General features: G+C 38.7%; 1 protein-coding gene across 1 annotated transcript in view; it reads right to left on the bottom strand.

Annotated features, from left to right (window-relative positions):
- Positions 1 to 242: 242 nt before the first annotated feature.
- LOC131196099 (thyrotropin-releasing hormone receptor-like) overlaps positions 243 to 27,650 on the bottom strand; it is a 34,463-nt gene continuing 7,055 nt past the window's right edge. The window contains exon 4 of the mRNA XM_058178527.1: positions 243 to 1,662. Within this exon, the coding sequence (XP_058034510.1) occupies positions 1,294 to 1,662 (369 nt within the window). The 3' untranslated portion in view covers positions 243 to 1,293. The remainder of the gene's footprint in view (positions 1,663 to 27,650) is intronic.

Consider the following 27,650-nt stretch of genomic DNA (forward strand, 5'->3'; position numbering starts at 1 on the left):
AGCCATGGAATGTCTAAATAATGTTCCTCAGATACTGAAGTTTTAGATATGTGTTAACTGAAAAAATAACACAGATACAACCAGATCATTACATGGGACAATACTTCATTTACTTCCAGCACCTTGGAATATGTTATCTGCCTCATATAAGCAGTGCCTGGCTTTTTCTATCAGTGTACTTCCTAATCTGGATTATCAGTATTTTGGACATCAGTTTACAGATTTCTCAACCTGCTTACAGTTCATGTTTACCTATTAAAATTAATAATATACTTTCAAATGCTTCACATTCATAATAAACTAGACAGTAAGCGATTAGTTAATTGGTAAAACACATACTGACATGCAAAAGATTACAGATTCAATCCTCAATATTTCCTGGAATAATCTCTATCCTGAAGAACTGGAGAACAAATTTCAATGCAGAAAAGTATCAAATTAGATGACCTTAATTCTAATGAATGAAAAGGCAACATCTTTCCAATGATTCTGTTTTAACAGCAAGGAAGCCTGTCCCCTATTTCTAGAGCATGTCCTGTAAAAGCATCCGTAGTAGCCAACAGACATCATGGAAAGTTCTAGAAAGGCTCTATATGCCAAATTTCACTTGAGCCAGCAAGATACATACCGTAGTTTAATGTTTAAACTAGTGCATGAAACTTAGAGAGCCATTTCAGAAGAGTTAGACTTATTCAGGGAAATTTTCTTTGTCTCCATTTCTTCTGCAAGAATATCTATCACTTTCATCAATGAGATATTTTCCTACTTCAACCAGGCTTTAGAACAGACATGGGACATTTGAAGCCCATAGGTCCAATCTAGTCCAATTATTTTCTTAAGGCCCCAAGATAGAGAGGTTTCTTCTGTCTAGCCTTTCATCCCAGAAATGTCTCTCTTTCTGATCCAGGAGAAAAGTTTCAAATAAAGGAGCTTCTCATTCCAAATCCTCTTCTTCAAAAAAGCATGAACAACAGTAAGTTTGTGTTGGTGAGAATACTATGGACAGAGTGTAGCCAATGGATTGCACACAGTTCTGAGAGAGGATTGTTCAGAAAAGGCTATTGACACCAAGTGAGAGATTTCATTGTACCACAACAAATTTTAGCCACAACTAATATTTGACATAGGTAAGCTCAGGTTAGCATTAAAATACAGCAATGAAAATATTACATCCAAATGCAGAAAATAGAATAATAGATCTTTAGCATGCTGATCAGATTTTCCTAAAATGATCCACATTGGTGGTTTCTGCAACCAAAGACAGTGATTGTGTGCCATGTTTACTTGGAAGGATTATTTCTTCCTGGATATTGGAGGGCAGCCATTGAGATCTTCTTGTTCTGTTACATTGTGCTCCGAACTGTCATGAGAATAGTCTTTCATTGTGCTGTAGAAGACAGGGGTGTTAAACTGCGTGGCAATTTCAGTTCTCTTCTGCTCGCATTTGCATAACTTTCTGAAGGCAGCTCTAAATTTTTGGGACATCAAGTTATAAATGACTGGATTGATAGCACTGTTCAGGTAGATGCAGAGTCTACAGAAGAGGAGAAACCAGCTGTTCAGGTAGGGAGGGTCCATGAAAGAGTTGACTACCACTAAGGTACGGTATGGCATCCACAGAAGAGCAAAGAGAATCACCACCACAGCCAGCATCTTGGTCACCTTTGAGTTATAAAGAGACAAAAAAAACCAAACAATTTTACATCTTCGCTAGCAGTTTCAGGATTCTAATTATAGTGGAGGGGAAATACACACACACACAAACACACAAATGCACACACGAATTAATAAAGTAGCTACAATATTTAAACAAGACTAAAAATTGTGACTGAATAAACAATAGACTACCATTCTGGAGATCAGAGCTCTTTCATCTAAAAAGGAGAGAACATTCTCTTCTTCCAAACTGTCACAACTGTTCTTTGGAAGGGGTAACATTAGATTTACCCACCAGACCTCATAAAAACAGCACGTACACAAGCAAGTGTGAAGCTTTCTATTTCACCTGCTGAACAAGGGCATACATGTTCTTGCAAAAATGGGCATTAATTTTTTCCTCCAATAATTTGAAGATCAGTGTACTGGGTCTGGCAATGGGGAAAGTTCATCTATGAGATGGACATTTAAGGTAAAGGTTCCCCTCGCACATATGTGCTAGTCATTTCCAGCTCTAGGGGGTGGTACTCATCTCCGTTTCAAAGCCAAGAGCCAGCGCTGTCCGAAGAAGTCTCTGTGGTCATGTGGCCGGCATGACTAACCGGCAAAGGCTCATGGAATGCTGTTACCTTCCCACCAAAGGTGGTCCCTATTTTTCTACTTGCATTTTTTAACGTGCTATCAAACTGCTAGCTGGGACAAGTAACGGGAGCTCACCCTATTACATGGCTATTACGCGGCATTTGGAACACTGAACTGTCAACCTTTTGATCGACAAGCTCAGCATCTTAGCCACTGAGCCACTGCATCCCTTGAGATGGACATTAAATGTTAGCAAAAACTGGCATTGGAGAACGATTTTCCAGTCAAACTATTCCAAGCAACAAGGGAGTTGTGCTCAGATTACTCTTCAGATCATTGCTTCAGTTCCGGTGAGATCTCCTTGAGGATCAGCGTGGTTAAATATTGAACTGATTTTATATTTGAAACTATACTATGCTAATATGTAATTATGCTGCAAGGTCAGGAAAGCTAGGAAGCTATTAATTTGTCCAAAATTGAGGTGGCTGAGTTACAAGACTCGGTAGAGCTTATTCCAGTCCTCAAGATATTGAAAAGACACCTAGAGACTCACAACAAAATTCTTTAAAATGTAGAGTGCATTACTGCTAGAAAGATTGATTCACGGGAATTATGAATCTGCATTGTGTTTAGCAGATGGCTAATTACATTTCAACTAAAGATATTCATTGCAGCCAGGGTATAATTGCTACCATTGAAATTTCAAAATGGAATTTGCAAATCTCTGGGCTCTGAGAGAAATTATTCTTAGTGTTTCTTTCCGCATTGTCAGCCACTGAAATGAAATGCTCAGATATTTCAATATCTTAATATGTTTACCAGAAAACCCATTAATGGATAACTAGTTGAGTGATGTTAGATGCTTTTTTGAGAAAACTGCTCCTTTTTTAAAATTTTAATTAATAATTAGTCATTTTTCTGTAAAAGGAAAAGGCTTGGGGGCTCGATCAAAGGTTTGTTTGTGTTATAGGCAGGATAGCTGCATCAACAGAAAAAACCCCAAAACAAATTGTTGAGTAAATTGGGAGGGCACTAAAATCAGGGATAAAACTCAAGAAATTGCATCTTCCCATCACCTTTTGGTACTTTATGGACAATCTTAAGGAGAATTAGAGTAATTATAAAACATTTGCTAGACCAATTCTTGAATAAAGCTCGCCTGTTTGGAACCCATACCACATTTCTGATATCAACACAATCGAACGTGTCCAGAAATATTTTACAAGAAGAATTCTCCACTCCTCAGAATACAACAAAATACCTTATGCCACCAGACTTGAAATCCTGGGTTTAGAAAATTTAGAACTCCGCCGCCTTCGACAGGACCTGTGTTTAACTCATAGAATCATCTATTGCAATGTTCTTCCTGTTGAAAACTTCTTCAGCTTCAATCACAACAATACAAGAGCAAACAATAGGCTTAAGCTTAATGTTAACCGCTTCAATCTTGATTGTGGAAAATATGACTTCTGTAACAGAGTTATTAATGCTTGGAACACATTACCTGACTCTGTGATCTCTTCTCAAAATCCCAAAATCTTTAACCAAAAACTATCTACTATTGACCTCACCCCATTCCTAAGAGGTCTATAAGGGGCGTGCATAAGAGCACAAACGTGCCTACTGTTCCCTGTCTTATTGTTCCTCTTCATTATATCAAATTAATATAGTTATTACATACTTATGCTCATATATATGCTTATATATTATATAGTTATTCCATGTTAATGCTTATATATATTGTTATGACATAATAAATAAATAAATAAAAATAAATAATTTCTAAAGAGATTACTCCAAGCTTGTATGTGGCTCTGTCACCTCAATTTTTGACAAACATCAATAGCAGGATTGGATGGGAATTCAAACAGGAATTAGCAGTGTCACAAACAAACATGCATAAAAACATTACTGAATAACATCATGAGAAGGCAGGGATCAATGGAGAAGGCAGTGAGCCTCATCAACATTGTCTGATGAATAACATCAATCTCTCATAGGCATCTGCAGGAGCACAAAGACCAAATGTGCCTAGTGATATTAATTCCCCCCATTCATGTATTTTTGTGTGATGATATAATATAAGTATAAAATAAAATGATGCAAGTAGAACTTGGATCATGATGCACAACACATCCACTTTGGTATCAATTTGGTTACGAATGGATGCATATATCTCTGTCTCACATGATTGGTCAGGAGTCATTGCACAGATAATAAGTGTTTTCTGAATCTGCTTAATGATAAAAAGTTGTTAGATTGGACATTATTTCTGTGGTCTTGTGTTCACCATTTCCACATCATATGAAGCAGTGATGAAGATTGCACACAAACATGTTTTAGAATAGATAAAATGCTTCTTTATCTACTCTAGAAGATACTTGTGTGCAATCTTCATCGCTACTTCATATGTGGTGGAAGATAGCGAACACAAAACCACCATAGTCTCCTCACAATCAGGGAAAAGGCACAATTGGCACATCAGAAGAAGCTGTGCAAAGGCCTCACAACTGTCATCTGAGCATTGAGTAGGAGTTGTGAGCCCTGGGAAAAAACCCAATTGCACACCACTTTTAAAAGGAGAAGTGCAAATTCAGAGATGGAACGTCCTGGAATCTAGATAGCCCAAATACCCAGTCATTTAGTTTTGGTAGGATTGAGTAAGAGATGATTACTCCCATCAAACTTGCACAGCTCCCAGGCATTGGGACAGAACTTACAGGCTCTCTTGCCTGGCCCAGAATAAAAATATATACTTGGATATCATTAACTTACTGATGATACTGAACACTAAACTGGCGGATATCCTCACCCAATAGCAGGGGTAGGCTGCTGGGGGTTCACAAGGGTTCAGGAGAACCTCTAGCTAAGATTCTGTGCAGTTTGGAGAACCCCCAAATCCCACTCCTGGCTGGCCCCGCCCACCCCTCCCCTCCCACTGCTCCCCTCCCAGGAGTCCCCGCACGGCCCGTTTTGAATGCCAGGTAAGTGCAGGAGTGCACGGAGGCTCAGGGAGAATGAAAAACGGGCCTAATGGAAGGCTGGAAGAAGACCTCTTTCTAGCCTCCAGAGAGTCTCTGGAACCTAGGAGTTGTTTTTGCCCTCCTGGAGGCTCAAGAAAAGCCTCCGGAGCCCAGGGAGGGCAAAAACACCCTACTGCCATGGTGCCCGAGGCCAACTAGCCATGCCCACCAGGGCCACGCCCACCCAGCAACTGGGCAGAGAACCCCTTGCTAAAATTTTTGAAGCCCACCCCTGCCCAATGGTTTCATGTAGATGCTGAAAATGAGGGGAGAGAGAGAGAGTAGAACCCTAAAGCAACCCACAAAGGAGAATCTGAGGGAATGACTTTATTCCCGCCAACCTTGACTAGAATGAGCTACAGAGAAAAGAAGAGAACCAACATAGAACAGTGCCCCTAAACTCCATCCCACAGAGCTGGCTCAGAAGGACAATGGTATCAAAAGGCACTGAGAGATCAAGGACCACAAGGATGGATTACCATTTTGACAAAAGTCATCTACAACCAAGCACAGCACAACCAAAGCTTGCCTCAGTACTATATCCTGGCCTGAAACCTAACTGAAATGGGACTAGATAAACTTTCAGGATTCTCATGTATTGTGGACTTCTCAACAACTTTTCCCAAAAACAGAAAACTGGAGATTGACCAATAGCTATTGAAAACTGTTCAAGGAGAGCCTCTTGAAGAAGGGACACACCACTACCCTTTTTAAGGCAGGAGGTAGCTGCCTCTCCTTCAGTGATCTTGAAACCAATACATCAATGAAATAAAACTGATATATTTTCATTGAGATATACTACAGCTAGTGAAAGTTAAAGCCATTGTTTAAAGTAAAATCAGATCAAGTCAGACTTGCTTCTCTCTGAATATCTCATTATAAGAGAGGTATAGTTAAACAGTGCTAATAACACAATCACACAGATTAAATGTATTTAAGTCCTGATAATAGAATTTCTTATTTCTTTCTACTTCTTAGTTTTATAGTTTCAAAATGATTCTAAGACATTCTATAGTTTTTCTTTATCAAATTGGGTTTGCTGTAAACCAAACTCTATTTCCTGGTTTTAATTAGCCATCCTAATAATGAGGAATTACAGCGTTTTATCATCACCACTCAGACTTCAAAGTAGACTTTCACTATGATTTATTGTCTATCACACCTTTCAGTGAACTAAAGGTGCCTGCCAACTCCATCTATCAGTTTTATGCAACTCCTCCAAGCAACCCGTTTTAATCCAGAGTTGGCTCAGTTCCAGATTCTAACAGGTCTTACCATCCAGTACTCTTGATCCCTTGTTCATGGAAAGTTTAAAATGTCAAATTGACTTCAAATGAAGTCTAAGCCATTCCAGTTGACTAAGGTTTCATTTGAACCACACCTCGCCCAGCCCTACTTGTGTCGCATATTTGACATTTACAAGTGACTAGTGGTGCTTCAATCATACAGCTGAGGGCAAGAATGGGCAACCCGTTCACTAGAATCAGCAAGGCCAATGATTTTTGAATCTTTTTGGTCTTGGGTTGATGAGTGGGGGGATTTTAAAAAACCACACAGGTGCCCTAAGCCTTCCAGAGGCTTAAGGCTGTTATTCCATTCCTTAGCTCCTTCATCCAATTGTTGCTCTTTTCCAGGACTTCAACCTCTCAATAGGGTGAAAAAAAGTCAGAGATTTAGTACAACCCTCTCTAGTATAATATTATATAATTAAGCCTCAATCTTGCAATCCTCAGACAGAATGTAAAGGCTACACTATAGTTATGTTAATTCTATGTTAATAGATTATCACTGATATGTCTAATAATTTTAATACGTTTTCAACTATTGGGATACATTAAATGTATTGCATGTTTGTTGTGGTCCACCAGCAGCCAGCAGCAGAGCTGGCAGCTGAGTCGGACAGTGAGGAGGCTGGGGAGGACAATGGGCCAGTCCTGGAGTCAGGGGAAGGCCCGGATGAGGGCTCTGTGTCAGAGACATAGATGAGGCCAGGGCCATCTGGGAGTGATGTATGACTCCAGAGCTTCCAGAGCGGACAGCAGAGAGGCAGAGGAACAGGAGGAGCCTGTTCCTAGTCCAGAAGGCAAGAGCAGCTAAAGTAAAAAGGACGACTCAGGAGTCAGGCCAGGATATGACTGGCCCCTCCCATAAGGCTTAAAAGAGCAGCAACAGCTCTTGGGCTTTTTGTAAGAAAGCAATGTTGCTACAATTGTTTCTTGTCGGCGTCTCTTGTTTCTGAACTTTGTGGGGCTTTGCCAAGAAAAGCCTTTGGCAAGACAAGAAGATAAAGGTTTGTGATAAAGCTGAAGGACTTTTTCTGAAGGACTTGTTTTGGAATTAATTTGGAGTAAGCTGAGAATGAAGTAATTCTCAGCTGTTCTAATAAAATATGTTTGTTTAGGACAGATTGTGTCTGATAATAACTACTTGTCACAACAATGTTGTAACCCGCCCATTTCACTGAATCCACTCAGAAGCATTTATAATAAATAAATGCATAAAATGCGTGCCCACCAGTTGGCTGGAAAGAGTCCTGATTAATATATTATATAAACTATGATATTTCTGCTTCATACATTTTGGCAGATAAAAGCAAGAACAAAGTCTTAATCAATTCTCCTTTTTATTTCCATAATCTCCGTGAATTAAATCTAAAAGTGTTCTACCTGTAGGGTATTCCATACTTGACTAGCCTAAAACTATGGACTGCCTTTATGAAGCTATGATTCAAATAGAGAATTTTGGTCTGTGTAGTATTAATTCCTCAATGCCGGAGTTTTGACATGCATATTCCAAGACTCTAGCTTACTTTATTTTAGCAATGACTTTTTTAGAATTCACATTGAAAATGGAAATCTCCATGACAGAAATTAAATGGCCCAGTCTCTGCATTGAACTAGTGCTTTGATAACAAGAGATTAACAGACACTCATTTTCTTGCTCCAGGTTTTCAAGAATATCCTGAATTTTCATATGTAGGTATCAGTACTATATAGCTCCTTCAATCTGCCTTAAACCATTTAAGAAGAGAAGCTGAACTTAAATTAAGAACAGCATCTTGATTGTTCTTTGTGTATTCAGTTGGAAATGTTTTCACTGTGTTTAATCAAATTTAATGCTTAACACGTTTTCCTTTTAACTCCCAAAATTATTTTTTCTATCAAATGTATTCACACACACACACACAGAGAGAGACACACACACATTTTGCACTTAATTTGTCTATCTGGTGCACTGCCAGTATTTTTTGAACAAACTGAGGGCATCATTTTGAATTAAATACAGTGGGGTACCATCACCCATTCATCTACTAGATTTTGTAGCGATAACAGAGACTAGGAATGTTTAGTACAACATGAAAAGTAGATATTCATATTGTTCAATCATTCAGTTATTTCCAGCTCTTCATACATTTAGACTCCTCTTTGGCCCTCTGTTGTCTCTGGGTTACTTTTAATTTATTCTTGTTGACTGTTCTCTTACGTCACAAGCAACTAAGAATCTATCTATTATTGCAGTGGGATTTAATTGTAATAAATACACCAATAACCCAATGGACATCATTTTTTATGTGTCAGTAATTACTTCTCTGAGTTTTTGTAATGTCATGTAATAGAATTTAGCCACTTTGGCTTCTGTGGGTCACTTTTTCAACTACCTATGATTTTTCTAAGCTGGACAGTGTTTCCAATGATCCCTGCTGTTGCATTTTGTAACAAAATTACCTAAGCTTTAATTTCTTTATTAACGCTTTTAATTAGCAATTCTGGTTTTACCACATCAAATTCCAGTATTAGTCTTCTGGCAAGCCAATTTTTTTTCCCAACCATTTGCTCCAACAGTAAGTTTTTCTTCATCCAGCCTTATTCACTCTTTTTCTCTCTTTGTATCAAGAGAACAGCAAATCTACTTCCACTTTTGCCATCTACTTTAATACATCATTTCCCCCCCCCCCTTTTTCTGACCTTGCTGTCAGGGAGAGGTAATGTTTCAGCATCCAACTCAGTTAGGTCATACAACTGTACTAGGGAATCACTAGGAAATCAGCAATAGTGGCTGAGCTGCCACTGTTGCTTCTCCTTTAGGAGTGTCTGTAGGGAAGGGGTCAAAAGATGGTAGCCACCACTATGTAACCTAATATTTCCCCTTTCTTTAAAAAAAAACCACAGACATATAACTACAAAGGGACAAGATCCTGCCTGATAGCCTAATTTTTTTTTTACACCTCCGTTATCCCCACCACTACTACCTATCCCCCCCCAAACAAAAGCACATCAAATGTATTTTCTAAAAATCATGAATAATATCAGATGCAGTTTAGCCTTCAGCCATACAAGGCGACAAAGAATCACAGATTGTCCTGCATGGACAAAGAAAATTTGGTTATTCTGTTGTAATCATCATCCTATTTTAAAAACCCTTAATTTTTTTGTAAAGATTGAAAGCATTCCAGTGGAGATGTTCTGAAAGAGCTTCTTGAAAATCTCATCCTCCTCTAGATATTGAGTAATTTTCTTTTTGAGCATTTGGAAAGTATTAGGCAACCCATGACATATTGGGTCATCCTTTCAGACATATTTCCTGACTGGATTTCTCAATGCTTTCAACAATGACTGAATGTATTGCCTTCACTGGATGCATTGTTGGGATATTTTCAGAGATTTATCTACCTTACGTTGAATTAAATAGCACAGTCAAACATTAGTACAGGAAATGTTGGATAGCCATTTGTTTGAAATGGTGTAGGGTTTCCTGCCTGGGCAGGGGGTTGGACTATTATTATTTATTTATTTATTATTTATTAAATTTTTATACCGCCCTTCTCCCGAAGGACTCAGGGCGGTGTACAGCCAGAAATAAAATACAAGATATGTACAGTTAAAAACGAATTAAAACGTAGCAAAATTACGAAAACGGCTGATAATTAAAATTAAAATTTAAAATATTTAAAATATTAATAAAACCCCAGTTTAAAATCAAACTATTATGCCAGTCCCGCTTGAATAAATAAGTATGTTTTTAGCTCACGACGGAAGGTCCGAAGATCAGGCACTTGACGTAGGCCAGGGGGGAGTTCATTCCAGAGCGTCGATGCTCCCACGGAGAAGGCCCTATTCCTGGGGGCTGCCAGCCGACACTGTTTGGCAGACGGCACCCTGAGGAGACCCTCTCTATGAGAGCGTACGGGTCGGTGGGAGGCATAAGGTAACAGCAGGCGGTCTCGTAAGTACCCGGGTCCTAAGCTATGGAGCGCTTTAAAGGTGGACCACAGGAAGCCAGTGCAGACTACGGAGCAGTGGTGTTACGTGGGAGCCACGCGCGGCTCCCATTACTACTCGCGCAGCCGCATTCTGGACTAACTGCAGCCTCCGGATGCACCTCAAGGGCAGCCCCATGTAGAGAGCATTGCAGTAATCCAACCGAGACGTAACCAGAGCGTGAGTGACTGTGCATAAGGCATCCTCCACTAGAAGGCCTCCAAGGTCCCTTCCAACTCTGATATTATTATTATTATTATTGTTGTTGTTGTTGTTGTTGTTATTGTTGTTGTTGTTGTAAATGTTTTATGCCATTTTTAAATTAAGTTATAAACTGTTTTACAACATTTGTCAAATTTTAATTCCATAGGCGTCATGAGTGTCAGATTTTGGACACTTTCTGTACGTTAGCTCATTCGAGGTACCTTGGTTCAAAAATTGCTGCCTTATGACAACCCCTTTTTGCCCAGTTAAAGGTTAAGAATCAAGAATTTTAGTAGTAAATCGATTCTTCTTTTCCTACTGAAGAGATTACAGGAGTGGGTTTCATTTTGCTGCTTATCGTTAACTGACCACATTGCTTCTCATTTCTTTGATAATGCCAAGAAGTTGAATGGGGTTAGGGAAATGACACAGCAATCAAATGAAAACTGCAAGAAGAAGAAGCATCACATCATACTTTCAGAGTGAGCTGTTTGAACTGATTCTCCCAACTTTCAGTATATTCAGAAGTAAAACAGAATAAAGCCAGTTCAGCTTTTGAGAGGAAGGTACACAATACTTTTTAATAAGAATGAAAGCAGTTTCAAAGAAGGAGAATTTCCTATGGGATATACCTACTAGTGTATGCCAGATGCAATATATTGGAACTATTATTCTCAGAAATTCTGTTGTTCAGCTTGCTGTTTGGGAGGTCTGGGATCTGCAGACAAATATTGGTTCTGCAACCCAACAAGACAGACACAGACTTCAGAGGATAATTAGAATTGCAGAAAAAACAATTGCTACCAACCTGCCTTCCGTTGAGGACCTGTATACTGCATGAGTCAAAAAGAGGGCTGTGAAAATATTTACAGACCCCTCACATCCTGGACATAAACTGTTTCAACTCTTACCCTCAAAACAACACTATAGAAGGGGGTCTCCAACCTTGGACCCTTTAAGACTTGTGGACTTCAACTCCCAGAGTTCCTCAGCCAGCTTGGCTGGCTGAGGGACTCTGGGAGTTGAAGTCCACAAGTCTTAAAGGGACCAAGATTGGAGACCCCTGCTATAGAGCACTGCACACCAGAACATCTAGACACAAGAACAGTTTTTTCCTGAACGCCATCACTCTGCTAAACAAATAATTCCCTCAACACAGTCAAACTAGTTACTAGTTACTGTACTACTATTAATCTTCTCATCGTTCCCATTACACATCTCCTCCACTTATGACTGTATGACTGTAACTTTGTTGCTTGTATCCCTATGATTTATATTGATATTGATTGTTTCCTGGTTGCTTATTTGTAGCCTATGACTATCATTAAGTGTTGTACCTTATGATTCTTGATGAACGTATCTTTTCTTTTATGTACACTGAGAGCATATGCACCAAGACAAATTCCTTGTGTGTCCAATCACACTTGGCCAATACAAAATTCTATTCTATATATCTATATATCTATATCTATCTATATCTATATCTATATCTATATCTATATCTATATCTATATCTATATCTATATCTATATCTATATCTATATCTATATCTATATCTATCTATCTATCTATCTATCTATCTATCTATCTATCTATCTATCTATCTATCTATCTATCTATCTATCTATATTCTATATATTGGAGGTTGCCAATAGCTGAAATATATACTTTTTTGTCCAATACTATTTCAACCAGGGGTGTTGGCAGAATATCATCAAAAAACTCATGTTGCAGTCACAGCTTTTCCTCTTTTAACAATGGGAGAAGGTGTGATCAAACCACAGAGGTCATTATCTTGCTTGTTTATTTGCCTACCTTTTTAAAAAAATGTCCTAAACTTCATAGATGAAAGAATACCTAAGTAATGAGATGGCATTGATTACTCAATAAAGGGGATCAGAAAAAGGGGAGACAGAACTTTTAAACTGAAATTGGCAATTTTCAAAAGAAGATTCAAAGAATGCTTCATGCACTTAATCTTATATGAAATGACAGCAATGTCTGCTTCAAACTTTCTTGAGTCTCTTTTGAAAATTACAGTCATCTTTTTAAATTGCTGCAAAATGACAGATCTATATTTTAACGCTTAGTAGAGAACAGCCCCTGTTAGAACCATCTCCCTTTGCATAACAGTTTATTCCAAGTATAGACCAAAGCAGATAGCAAGTATAAGATACAGTATGTGGAGTTCAGCTTCCAAAATTCCCTAGCCAGCATTGGATTGAGAAATACCGGTCTCAAGATCAAGAATTGTTCAAGGAGAAGATAGCTATCCATCTACAGGCTTATGACCTCAACTGAGCCCAAAATTTCTGTTGCTAAAAGCGAGAAAATTGTTAAGTGAATTGTGCCTCATTTTACAACCTTTCTTGCCACAGTTGTTAAGTGAATCACTATAGATGTTCAGTTAGTAACACAGTTATTAAATGAATCTGCCTTCCGCATTGACTTTGCTTGTCAGAAGTTTGCTAAAAGTGATCACATGACCTCAGGACACTGTGAATTTTGATCATGTGACTATGGGGATGCTGAACTGGTCATGAGAAAAACAGCCATGTCACTTTTTTCAGTGGTGTTATAATTTTGAACAGTCACTAATCAGATGATTGTAAGTCAAGGACTAGCTGTATACTTCCTGGCCAGCAGCCTGAGAAGCTACTCAATTTAGTCAAATTCTTCTTCATTAAAAGGAAGGATAGATCTTTTCTTGAAATAAAAAGAGTGCCACCTATTTTTGATAATTTGTCCTTTACCATAGATAGGATATTCTGGGCAAGAAATTCCTCACTCCTGTTAAGCATATTCCGTACTAATTCCCCCCACTCCAAATAGACCGAGATGTCTATTTAAATATGGAAATGAAAAATTGGAAGGAGGTCTAAAGGATGGACCTTGGCAGTATTAGAAACAACGTGCAAATCTTCATGCATTATATGAAAGGCTTGGAGTCACTAGCACAGGTACTTTATATTCATTTCCGATATAGCCTTATTACGCTGTCACCAGTTGTTGCTAAAAACTGCTTCATTCTTTCATTGGTACCAGTTACTGAGCTGAACCATCTTCTGCCCTCTTTGGAGTGTCTTTTAGATGATATATTGTTAAATAAGCTCTGTCCTTTAATGAGACAGATTGTTTTCTTCCATCTCATCGTTCACGTCTTCACAGTTTCCCCTCAGAGTGAGCCTCAAAGCAGCATCCAGAAGCAGGAATAAGAAATCAGTTTCTAAAATAGAAGGAAATATCCCCTAAAGTCTGTTTGCATAGTATGCCAAGCAGGCTTTTCCTGGCTTTAGGAAAAATGAGAAAATGTTTGCTTCACTAACCCTCATAAATATTATAGTCATTCTGGTATATCCTGGAAATACAAGCCAATCTCTCATTGTTGGAATAAGAAGCCATTGTCTTGCTTTATCATGTAGATCAAAGAGAGTAGAGGATTGAAGGAAAGAGATTGGACAACTGGTTTGAGAAATGGAGGTAGACTGAGTCTCCACATATGAAGACTGGGCTCTGAAGGATGGATCGAGCTGGAAGTTGTCTAAGCAATTACTATATGTCAACTTCCTACTCTCATACTAAGAATGTAAAAAGCTTAATTATATTGCCATCTTAGAAATGGAATATTCTACCTACTAGAATAATAAACAATGTGAAACATTTAATGCAAATATTTTATATATATTTTAACTGTCAGGCTAAAAATATAAATCAAAGATAGTGACCGTTCACACAGTTAATAAATATTTTAGTCCCCTGACTCAGTCCTTGATTTTAAAGAAGAAATCCAATGTGTGTACCTCAAAGGTTACTATATTGCACACAGGAAGTTAGTTGATTGGATTTTGTTTTGTTTTTTGTTAGTTGTATGAAGCTGTAGTTTTCCTTGTATAGTTCAAAGAACACAATAAACCTTTATAAAATGATGCTTTTACTAGTAGAAGAAAAGATAGTTAATTATCAGTGCTAAAATGACTGGAACCCTTCCCTTTGTTTTTACCCAAACAGAATATTTGATTTGATTTGATTTGATTTGATTTGATTTGATTTTTATAGCCACCTATCCCAACAAATGACTGTAGGTGGCATATATCATCAAACATAAAAACAATAAAAATGAAATTAAAAGAACATGTTTTACTTTCTACAAGTTTACCTAATCCATTAGTAACGCAAGGGTGAGGTATGAGAGTGGAAAATTAAGATCCATAATCAAGATATTAAGAAAAAGTGGGAGGCCTCCCTCAAAAATGCCATTGATTTCACTCTCATGCATAAGTTCTACTAAATAAAAATAAGATTTGTTTTCCATGAATAAAATGAGTCTCTACCATTTTTGTTAGTATATTTCAATATAATACAATTATAACAGCATCACATTCCTTCTATATAGAAATTTCAATAATGATGATGATGATGATGATGAAGTCTACATTAGGCATATATGATATAGTCCATAAAGTAATGTTGTAATGTATGTTTTAATTCTTGTACTAAGTTGTGTCTTTTGGCTTCCCTATCTTGCTTGTGCTGTCAGAAACATATCAACAACTACTGCAAGAGGCAAATATTTTTGTATACTATGCTTTTACCTGATTAAAAAAAAGGGCATGATTATTTTGATCTTGTATATGTTGTATTTATAAATCTTTTCCCCCTTCTGATTCATTTTGGATTTGACTATAGTTGAATTATTATGGTAACTTTAACTATATAAAACTGATCTGATGTGTGTATGTTGTATATATAATTACACACACACAAATACACATTGACATATTTTTGACTCTTGCCTCCTTTCTGCCCTACTCATAGGAGTAATGCATTACTCATTGGTTTTATTAAGAGATACTGTAGTTGGATAGATTAAACCTTATCAAGCAATTAACTCTAATCCACTTCCACAAATTAGATATCAACATTTGCCAATCACAAGTTTATTTAACATAGGTTAGATAGGAGGGGAGAAGGAGAGAGAAAAACAGAAGGAAGGGAAAAGGAGAGGAAGAAAGGGAGGGAAAAAAAGAGTAGGAGAGAAGGTTAGAAAGGAGGGAAGAAGAGAGGAGTGGGGGAAAGGTAGGGGAAGTAAAGAAGGCGAAGGAGAGGAGGAAAGAAGAAAGTAGAAGAGGATAGAAGGAAGGGGAAGAGAGAAGGAGAAGAAGGATTGTTGTAAAACAAGGCAGAAGGAATGGTAGAACAACCCGGAATATATTTATAATTTTTTTTCCCTAATTTTCCTAATTTTTTTTAGGATGAAGAGTGAATTAATATGAAAGTGTAAAGAGTATATGTATGATTAAGAATGGATAAGAGATTGTATATTTACGATATGTTCATAAAAAATAAAATTTTAAAAAAATTCAAAAAAATTTTTTTATGTAACATGGTTTCTCTGAAATCTAGAAACCTAATCCTAGAGGTTCCATGTCTCAGAGGCGCCTATGGGTATGGTGATTTACACTGATATAATTTCTACCTGTATGTGTCACACTTAATGCCCAGCCTAATTGCATACCTTTTAAGACAGGACCATCTGTATAGCTTCACTAACTCTTGACTGAAAGAATCATCAAGAGAGAAGGCCACTATCAATTATCGTTTTTTTAATAGAACTTTGGCCGAGGGGTGATATTTACTTACCTTCACTACCAATTCGTAGATGGGAGCACGTGCAGGGCCTTCTGCACATGTGCAGAGAATCAAAAAAAGGACATAATGACGTCTGGGTGGGTGGGCAGAGCCTCCCGCAGCTGTCGCTAGCAGTTTGCCCAAACTGGATAGAACTGGTTGAATACCACCATTGCTTTGGACTCGTATTTATTTATTTATTTATTTATTTATTAAATTTTTATACCGCCCTTCTCCCGAAGGACTCAGGGCGGTGTACAGCCAGGATAAAACTCAATATATATACAATTAAAACCAGAATTTAAAATGAAGCAAATTGCAAAAAAGGCCGACATTAAAATTTAAAAATTTAAAACCCTAAGACAATAAAACCCAATTTAAAATAGTAAAAACTATTATGCCAGTCCCGCTTGAATAAATAAATATGTTTTTAGTTCATGGCGAAAGGTCCGAAGATCAGGCACTTGGCGTAAGCCAGGGGGAAGTTCATTCCAGAGCGTCGGAGCTCCAACAGAGAAGGCCCTACTCCTGGGGGCCGCCCGCCGACACTGTTTGGCGGACGGCACCCTGAGAAGACCCTCTCTGTGGGAGCATACGGGTCGGTGGGAGGCATAGGGTAACAGCAGGCGGTCTCGTAAGTACCCGGGTCCTAAGCCATGGAGCGCTTTAAAGGTGGTAACCAAAATCTTGAAGTGCACCCGAAAGACCACAGGAAGCCAGTGCAGACTGCGCAGCAGTGGTGTTACTACTCGCACAGCCGCATTCTGGACTAATTGCAGCCTCCGGGTGCACCTCAAGGGCAGCCCCATGTAGAGAGCATTGCGTAGAAAAATGGCATATAAAACAGTGAATTTAGTGTTTTTATTTTAAACTTTCTAAATCCTAAATGTTTTCCTTTTGGCTGATCAGGAAAGATAATAATAAAACTATTTCTTTTGAGAAAGATTTGAGGACCTCCTACAAGGAATATATCTACTGTACAATGCATCAGTGGTGGGTTGCTACTGGTTCAGGCGAACCGGTAGTGGCAGTGGCAGGAGGCTCCGCCCACCCACCCAGACATCATCAAAAATATTCTGTGCATGTGCAGAAGTGCCACGCATTCGTGAAGCAAGCACGCACGCATGCACGCACACTCCTGATAGCGAACCTGTAGTGCCAGGATTTGAAACCCACTACTGCAATGCATTCATAATCAGAAAGACGTTTGAAGAATACAACTGCATTCTATATTTCCTTCGCTATGCTTCTGTGCAGATACATATAAATCTTTACAATCATTTTGAATTAGACAAATTAATAAAACTTCATGTAAGTAAGAGCTATTTTACAAGAGGTGGCAGTGTAACATTCTCCATACCTGGATATAATAGTTGGCAATTACAGAGTAACACCACTGCTTTTTGCTAACAACTTTCTTTTTTCTTTCTTGTTTTATGGGGGAAGCAGTTTTCCTCTTTAATCTTGAATATGGAGAAAATCAATTTACTCCCTAAGCAAAGCTAGGTCTTTATAAGGCAGTGCAAATCTTTGCTGGAAAGGTGGGAGGAATACATAGTGTATGTGACTGGGATATCATTTCCTTCATTGCTTTGGGTTTGTATAAGAGACAGAAAAAGAAACACAGTCCTAGTAGGAAACCATTCTGCATAAGGTACAAATGGGGAAGGAAGGGAGAAATGGTAGGAGGGAAGTGGGTCAGAAAGCTGGGGTGGCGCACAAAGGAAAGATTGGGTGGCACGGAAAGGAGAAATTCAGAAGTGTGCATTGTTGTAAGTAGACACCTAATTTCCCAATCTGGGCATGACTCTAAACAATGATCACTGGTTTGCCCTTCACTGCTTCTGATCAGGAGTGCCAGGAAGGCTTGTAAAGCAGGTTAGCTAACACAACTCTTGTATCTTTCGATTTATATTGTTTTTACTTGTTTCTTAGTACTATCATTAAGTGTTGTACCTTAGAATTCTTGATGAATGTATCTTTTCTTTTACGTACACTGAGAGCATATGCACCAAAGACAAATTCCTTGTGTGTCCAATCACACTTGGCCAATAAAGAATTCTATTCTATTCTATTCTATTCTATTCTATTCTATTCTATTCTATTCTATTCTATTCTATTCTATTCTATTCTATTCATAGTATGCCTTCATCATTAGAAAAAAATCAGGAAAACCAGAATTCTTGCTTGCTAACATACATTCTACATTAGGAAAATAGTAGAAGTGTCAGGCCTGGAAACCATATTAGACTTTAGGGTTCCAGACGGATGAGCTGTATTCAAGTATAGGTCTGGCAAATGTTTTGTATGCTCTAGTTAGTAGTGTAGAGTTTTTGGAAAAGAAGCTGCGTAAAATTAGGTTTATAACTCTTAGAGCTTTTTTTGCTATGTAGTTGCAGTGAGCTTTGGCACTTAGATCATTTGACATGAAAACTCCAAGATCTTTGACAGGGTGGGGCACGGTAGGCACGCCTTATAGTCCTCTCAGGAATGGGGTGAGGTCAATAGTAGACAGCTTTTGGTTGAAGATTTTGGGATTTTGAGTAGAGACTATGGAGTCAGGTAAAGTATTCCAAGCACTGATGATTCTGTTGCAGAAGTCATATTTTCTGCAATCTAGATTAAAGCGGTTAATATTAAGTTTAAATCTATTGGTTGCCCTTGTATTATTGCAATTAAAGCTGAAGTAGTCTTTTACAGGAAGGATATTGCAATAGATGATTCTGTTACAGAAGTCATATTTTCTGCAATCAAGTTTGAAGCGGTTGACATTAAGTTTAAATCTATTGTTTGCTCTTGTATTATTGCGATTGAAGCTGAAGTAGTCTTTTACAGGAAGGATATTGCAGTAGATGATTTTGTGTGTTAAACACAGGTCATGTCGAAGTCGGCGGAGTTCTGAGTTTTCTAATCCCAGGATTTCTAGCCTGGTGGTATAAGGTATTTTGTTGGTTTCGGAGGAGCGAAGAACTCTTCTAATAAAATATTTCTGGACACATTCGATTGTATTAATGTCAGAGATGTGGTATGGGTTCCAGATGGATGAGCTGTATTCAAGAATAGGTCTGGCAAATGTTTTGTATGCTCTAGTTAGAAGTGTAGAGTTTTTGGAAAAGAAGCTGCGTAAAATTAGGTTTACAACTCTTAGAGCCTTTTTTGCTATGTAGTTGCAGTGGGCTTTGGCATTTAGGTCATTTGATATGAAAACTCCAAGATCTTTGACAGGGTGGGGGCTGTCAGTAAGGTAATGACACGTTTGTACTTGTTGATAGGGTTCTTTTTTCCAATATGTAAGACTGAGCATTTGCTGGTTGAGATTTGGAGTTGCCAAGTTTTAGACCAATCGGAAACAAAGTCAAGGTCTTCTTGAAGGGTAGAAGTATTGTTAGTGGTATTAAATAGTTTGACATCGTCAGCAAAAAGAACACAATATTGCCAATTTTGACCACTTGTTGTCTGTTTGACAGGAAGGCATTTATCCAATTGTGAAGAGTTAGGGTTCTATTCTATTCTATTCTATTCTATTCTATTCTATTCTATTCTATTCTATTCTATTCTATTCTATTCTATTCTATTTGATTGGAATACGTGGGAATCCAGGGAGGTTTCACAATATTGACAGGATGGCTCTCTGAAAGATGAAAGGCAAGACCAGCTCCCTACACCTTGTTACCTGCCTGATAAGTTCATGCAAACACCCTATGCACAATCGTATGGAATTTCACTGTTTTTATTTCATCTTTGGAATGTTTTTTCAATATTTTATTTATTTTATTTTGTCACAACAATATATGAAGGAATCATACAAAAGATTATATAGTATATAAACATATATGAGTAAATATAAGGAGGTATAAGCATATATATAGAAAGAAGAAAAGAAAAACAATAGGACAGGAACGGTAGGCACATTTGTGCGCTTATGCACGTCCCTTATGGTCCTCTTAGGAATGGGGTGAGGTCAATAGGGCCGTGGATAGCTCAGGCTGGTAAAAGCCTGTTATTAAGAACACAAAGCCTGCAATTACTGCAGGTTCAAGCCCGGCCCAGGGTTGACTCAGCCTTCCATCCTTTATAAGGTAGGTAAAATGAGGACCCAGATTGTTGGGGGGGCAATAAGTTGACTTTGTAAAAATATACAAATAGAATGAGACTATTGCCTTATACACTGTATGGTCCTCTTAGGAATGGGGTGAGGTCAATAGTAGAAAGTTTTGGATAAAACTTTTAGGATTATGGGAAGAGACCACAGAGTCAGGTAAAGTATTCCAAGCACTGATGATTCTGTTACAGAAGTCATATTTTCTGCAATCTAGATTAAAGCGGTTGACATTAAGTTTAAATCTATTAGTTGCTCTAGTATTATTGCAATTAAAGCTGAAGTAGTCTTTTACAGGAAGGATATTGCAATAGATGATTTTGTGTGTTAAACACAGGTCATGTCGAAGGCGGCATAGTTCTAAATTTTCTAAACCCAGGATTTCAAGTCTGGTGGGATAGGGTATTCTATTGTTTTCAGAGGAATGGAGAACTCTTCTTGTAAAATATTTCTGGACACGTTCAATTGTATTGATGTCAGAGATGTGGTGAGGGTTCCAAACAGGCGAGCTGTATTCTAGAATTGGTCTAGCAAATGTTTTATATGCTCTGGTTAATAGTGTGGTGTTTTTGGAAAAGAAGCTACAAAATTAGGTTTACAACTCTTAGAGCTTTTTGCTAACAACTTTCTTTTTCTTTCTTGTTTTATGGAAGCAGTTTTCCTCTTTAATCTTGAATATGGAGAAAAATCAATTTACTCCTAAGCAAAGCTAGGTCTTTATAAGGCAGTGCAAATCTTTGCTGGAAAGGTGGGAGGAATACATAGTGTATGTGACTGGGATATCATTTCCTTCATTGCTTTGGGTTTGTATAACTGGGGAAAAGAATCCGGAAATTCAGTTTTGGAATTTCACTCATCGTGTGCCAGTTTCCTCATGCTAGTAAAGAACTCTGGAAAACAATGGCTTCTGAGTTTTTTTTTATGCAGAAGAGGCTTTTCTGGAACCTTGACAAGAAGGAGTTTACCATGGTAGTTACAGAGAAAGACAGATCACAGAGGAAAGTAATATTTGGAGTCTTACCACTCTGCAGTTTTTCTTAAGAAAAGCATATACTTACTGTAGATATTCCTGTTCATAATTTTTCAGTGACCTGCTGAATAGTAAAAACCTGGTTGGTATGCTTCCTCCTGCGCTGCACTTCATAAATCTTCCTCATTATCACCTCTTGTGTTGTTTCAGATAGAATTCTTGCCTAATAGGTTCTCAAGAACGCTAAGCAAATTCCCTCTGTAGTTCTTAGTCATTCTTGCTACCTTTCCCTGAGATAAGGCAACAATAAGAGTATTTTTTTTAACCATTAGACACAGATCCGTTCCTCACACAAATTACATATCTACCCTGCTACAACCTAACCACATTAGTAGCTGAACGTGGAGTCAATTACACCATCTATAACTATGGTCTCATCATCTACTGCACTGGTAGTCAACCTAGTCCCTACTGCCCACTGGTAGGCATTCCAGCTTTCATGGTCGGCGGTAGGGGTTGTGTCCGATACTGAAGCCCTTTCCTTTTTTAAATTTTTTTTTTTTAAAATTGCATTTATATCCCACCTTTCTCCAAAGACTCAGGGCAGCTTACACTATGTCAAGCAATAGTCTTCATCCATTTGTATATTATATACAAAGTCAACGTATTGCCCCCAACAATCTGGGTCCTCATTTCACCTACCTTTTAAAGGATGGAAGGCTGAGTCAACCTTGGATTGACTTTTTTAAAAAATTTCATAGCATTATTTAAAAACATTTTCATTAGGTTTTCATAAAATTCCCCATGTCAATTTAAATTTCTGAAAATATACAAATAGAATGAGACTATTGCCTTATACACTGTAAGCCACCCTGAGTCTTCGGAGAAGGGTGGGGTATAAATGTAAACAAAAAAAAAATAGTAGAAAGTTTTTGGATAAAACTTTTAGGATTGTGGGAAGAGACAACAGAGTCAGGTAAAGTATTCCAAGCACTGATGATTCTGTTACAGAAGTCATATTTCCTGCAATCTAGATTAAAGCAGTTGACATTAAGTTTAAATCTATTAGTTGCTCTAGTATTATTGCAATTAAAGCTGAAGTAGTCTTTAACAGGAAGGACATTACAATAGATGATTCTGTGAGTTAAGCTTAGGTCTTGTCGAAGGCGACTGAGTTCCAAGTTTTCTAAGCCTAGGATTTCAAGTCTGGTGGGATAGGGTATTCTATTGTTTTCAGAGGAATGGAGAACTCTTCTTGTAAAATATTTCTGGACACGTTCAATTGTATTGATGTCAGAGATGTGGTGAGGGTTCCAAACAGGCGAGCTGTATTCTAGAATTGGTCTAGCAAATGTTTTATATGCTCTGGTTAGTAGTGTGGTGTTTTGGAAAAGAAGCTACATAAAATTAGGTTTACAACTCTTAGAGCTTTTTGCTATGTAGTTGCAGTGGGCTTTGGCACTTAGATCATTTGACATGAAAACTCCAAGGTCTTTAACGGGATGGGGGTCGTCTGTAAGGTAATCTCTATCTAGTATGTACTTATTTTTGGGTTCTTTTTTCCTATATGTAAGACTGAGCATTTGCTGGTTGAAATTTGGAGCTGCCAATTTTTAGACCAAGCGGTTAGATGATCAAGGTCGTTTTGAATGATAGAAGTATTGTCTGTGATGTTAAATAGTTTGACATCATCAGCAAAGAGAACACAATTACTTGAGATATGGTCACAAAGATCATTAATGTATAGTATAAAGAGTGTTGGTCCAAGAACGCTGCCTTGAGGAACGCCACTCTTGACAGGAACAGGATTTGATAAAGCATTGCCAATTTTGACCACTTGTTGTCTGTTAGACAGAAAAGCAGATATCCATTTGTGGAGGGGTCCTGAGATGCCATAGGATATTAGTTTTAGGAGAAGTTTATCGTGTACTACTGAGTCAAAAGCTTTGCAGAAGTCTATGTAGATTGCATCTATTGATTTGCCTTGATCAAGATTTGAAGTCCATATGTTTTTGCAGTGGAGAAGTTGTAAGTTACATGATAATTTTTTTCTGAAACCAAATTGTTTGTTGGAGAGTAGGTTGTTTGTTTCTAAGTGTGAGGTAATGGATTGGTTGATGATAGATTCCATGACTTTGCAGGTGACACAGCAAAGGGAGATCGGTCTGTAGTTTTCGACTAAGCTGGGGTCTCCTTTTTTGAAGATAGGGATGACTGTGGCTAGTGACCAAAGTTTGGGAAGAGAACTGGTAGTGAAAGCTTTATCAAAGATAATACTTCGGGGTTCTGCTATATTAATGGAAAGTTTTTTTAAAAAGTATGCACACAGTCCATCGGGTCCAATAGATAGTGATGGTTTTAAGTTGTGAAGAGCTTTTCCAACGTTGTCTTCTGTGAAATCTATATGAGTTAAATCATCATAATCATTGCTGGTACGTTTGTGGAATGTCGGATATGTGTTATCGGAGTTAACAAAAACTGAGCCAAAGAAAATGTTGAAGAGGTTTGCTTTAACTGTTTCGTCATTGCATTCTTTGTTGTTAGAATCTTTTAGTGGTGGGATGGATCTAGAGTCTTTAAATTTATTGTTAACAAAGTTATAAAAGGCACGATTGGAATTTGTGCGCAGAAGTAAAAAAATTATTTTTACTGCAGGAGAAAAAATCAGGAAACTTTTATTCATTGCATTTTCCCTTTTGTATATGACGCACAGTTTGCCATTAAATTATTACAGTTGACGATAAAGATACAAATAGTAACAGCTCTTGGAAGGTTTGAGAACTGGGCCCCTTCTCTGTTTATTGAACAGAAGTAGGTTATCTGAAGACCTCAGCCTGGAGTACCCTTAGTATTCATCATTAATTGTAATTTTCCCAGTCCAATCAACTCAAGGAGCAAGGAAATGTGTCTAAAATTATAATCTCAGAAACTAATTATAGTCACATGATTCCAACATATAACGCACCAGAAACAATGGACGTTTGACCCTTATTAAATAGGGTTAGGATCACAACCTTCAATGTAAAATGATTAAATAGAACATCAGAGTTCTAGATCGCGGGAAGTGTTGAATTCCTTCGAAATCTGGACAGGCAACATTTTTAGACCTAGGAATAGATTTTTATTTTTTTTACTATAATGTCTTCATAGCAGGAAAGATGCAGAGAACTGAATATAGCTATAGTCATGACTATAACTGTAATGCATTCCATTTTTTGCTTCTCTCCAGTAAGATGGGAATCATATTTCAGTTATTTGTTGAACAGTTTGGCAATGTCATTGGAGCAGGGAGCAGGTTCCAACTGTTGTTAAAAAAAAAGGGAGTTGCATACCTCACATGGGCTGAACATTCATTCTCATTTGTTTGATTCTTACTCTCTTTCTATCTCCCTGGTCTCCACATTTGCTGAGTGAGTGATAAGTAACACTTGTCATGAATCTATAAGATCCCCTAGGCTCCTCCCATTCACTTCCATCTCCTTCCCTCTTTTGAGACTTCTTCTACCTGCGTATAATTTAGAAGAAGATTGCAAGCTGTCCTTCTGATTTTCATCCTGGCTTTTCTCCCAGCATTTTGGTGTAGTTCTAAGTTCTGAGGGTTTTCTTTTTCTTGAATTTCTTATTTTTAACTGATGCTGCCAAGAGATACCGTATTTTTCAGAGTATAAGATGCATCTCCCCCCCACCCTAAAAGAGGCTGAAAATTTGGGTGCATTTTATAATCTGAATGTAGCTTTTCCAAAGCTTTTTTTCAGCCCTAACGAGGTGCTAACAAGGCACCTCATTAGGTGGTGAAGCATCTTCCCAGCTTTGTCTGCTCCCTGACTCTCTGCTTTAAGGAGGCACTAGGGAGTGAAGCGATCTCCCCCCGCATTGCCTGCTTTTCTCATTGCTGCTTCCTCTCAGCTGTGACTTAGAAGCTGTTTTTTATCCTCAAGCAGGGGATAAAAAAACAGCAAACTAATGTGCTGAAGCTGACCAGACTAAGGATGCTAGCCAGATGAATATCTGATAGGCAGATTTTTTCCCTCTATTTTCCTCCCCAAAAACTAAGCTGTGTCTTATACTCCGGTGCATCTTATACTCCGAAAAATACGGTATATGAATAGAGTTGGGTGGCTTTGTAAACACTTGAAATAAATAAATAAAATAAAATAATAAATTGTTCTTGTAAGCACCATATTAACCATTATACACCATTTGTTTAAGATACTCAGTTATTTGACGTAGCATATAAATTTAATAAATAATACATAAATAAATAAATAAATATTCAATAATAACATGGCTGAGCAGTGAATGCTTTGAAATTAGTAACAAGGAAGAAATACTCTGTTGTCCAAAGCCTCAGAACAGAAAGGCTTAGGATCTCAAGATCCAGAACAGCAGCCAATGAATAAATAGGAAAAAGGTACTTTTAGCAGCTGAAACTGGAATTCAGTTCTACACTTAGTAACTCATGCCTACAACTAACTTGGCACAACCCAGGGACTGTCCTCTAGAGCAGGGGCCACCAACCTTTCGGACCTCAGGGACCACTAAATTCATAATTTTAAATCCTGCGGACCACTAATATGATCTGCCTAATGACCAGCTGGGTGAGCATGGCTAGGTGGTCATGTGACTGGGTGGGCCAACTCAATGTCACTCGTGTCAAAGGTTAGGGTTAGAATTAGGGTTAGTTCACTCACATAGAGGGGTGCCTCGCCAGCCTCTACTCACCCCTCCCCTCCCAGCCACTCCTTGCCTCCCCACAAGGGCTCCTTAGCAGTTGTTGGAGCTAAGCAGCCACCACAAGAAAGAGTTGGCAAAACAGCTCAGTTCAAATTTGATCTGACCAAGAAGGAGGCTCAGCAGAAGCACCTCACTGAGGACTATGAGCATAGGCTTTCCAAGCAGAGGAAAAACCTTCAGGAGTGCAAGGCCAGGTAATGGTGCCTGCAGGTTCAGTGGGCTGAGATGGTCAGCCAGTTCCAGGACATGATGCAGTCCCACTGAAACAAGGCCCTCCGGCTCTTCACCACCAGCAGCACTTCCCTCCAGCCTTCACCCAAAGCCCCACAACAGGAGGCTGAAGCAGACCCTGTTGGAATTTCTGTCCTCCTCCGATCCACACAAAAAGGCCCTGAAGTGGAAGACTCTCTGCAGCAACACAAATGTTCATTGCATGTATCCGGCCCAGGAGCCGTAGTTTGAGGAGCCCTGATTTAGTGCAATATAAAAAATGCAAATAATTTTTCTGTGGGCCACCAAAATTTTCTCGCGGACCACCAATGGTCCACGGACCACCAGTTGGTGACCGCTGCTCTAGAGTATTTTCCAATAATTTTGCTTTGGCTCCACGCTTCCAGATGCCAAGATGTTCATATTAACAGGCCTTTGGAACTCTACTTTTTCTTCCCCAATTTCTAGATGTTACCCAAGAGAGAGAAAAATAAAAGATCTGTTCTTGTTCACATACGAAAACGTCTAATGCAAAGTACATCGTCCAAGATGCTTTGAACAATGTCTCACACCAGCCCCACCCAATATGACAAATGGTTGGGATTGATGTGAATAGTAATCGAGCACATCTAAAAACAGTCCAGGCTGGAGAAGCTGCTGTCATACAGATGCCCATCTTGGTTTAAAATCACTTTTTTCCAATTTGCCAGCTGACTGTCGGGGGCGAGTTATTGGCCCCAAGGGAAAGGGTGCGCAACTTGGGTGTTCTCCTGGATGCACGGCTGTCGTTTGAAGATCATTTGACGGCTGTCTCCAGGAGAGCCTTTCACCAGGTTCGCCTGGTTCGCCAGTTGCGCCCCTTCCTCGATCGGGATGCCTTATGCACAGTCACTCATGCTCTCGTTACCTCTCGCCTGGATTATTGCAATGCTCTCTACATGGGGCTCCCCTTGAGGTGCACTCGGAGGCTTCAGTTGGTCCAGAATGTAACACCTCTCCTGCGCAGACTGCACTGGCTACCTGTTGCCTTTCGGGTGCATTTCAAGGTTTTGGTTACCACCTTCAAAGCGCTCCATGGCTTGGGGCCTGGGTACTTACGGGACCGCCTGCTGTTACCTCATGCCTCCCACCGACCCGTACGCTCACACAGAGAGGGACTTCTCAGGGTGCCGTCCGCCAAACAATGTCGGCTGGCGGCCCCCAGGGGAAGATCCTTCTCTGTGGGGGCTCCTACTCTCTGGAATGAACTTCCCCCTGGTTTACGCCAAATACCTGACCTTCGGACC

This window comes from Ahaetulla prasina, chromosome 3, assembly GCF_028640845.1.
Source record: "Ahaetulla prasina isolate Xishuangbanna chromosome 3, ASM2864084v1, whole genome shotgun sequence".
In the NCBI taxonomy this organism is placed as follows: Eukaryota; Metazoa; Chordata; class Lepidosauria; order Squamata; family Colubridae; genus Ahaetulla; species Ahaetulla prasina.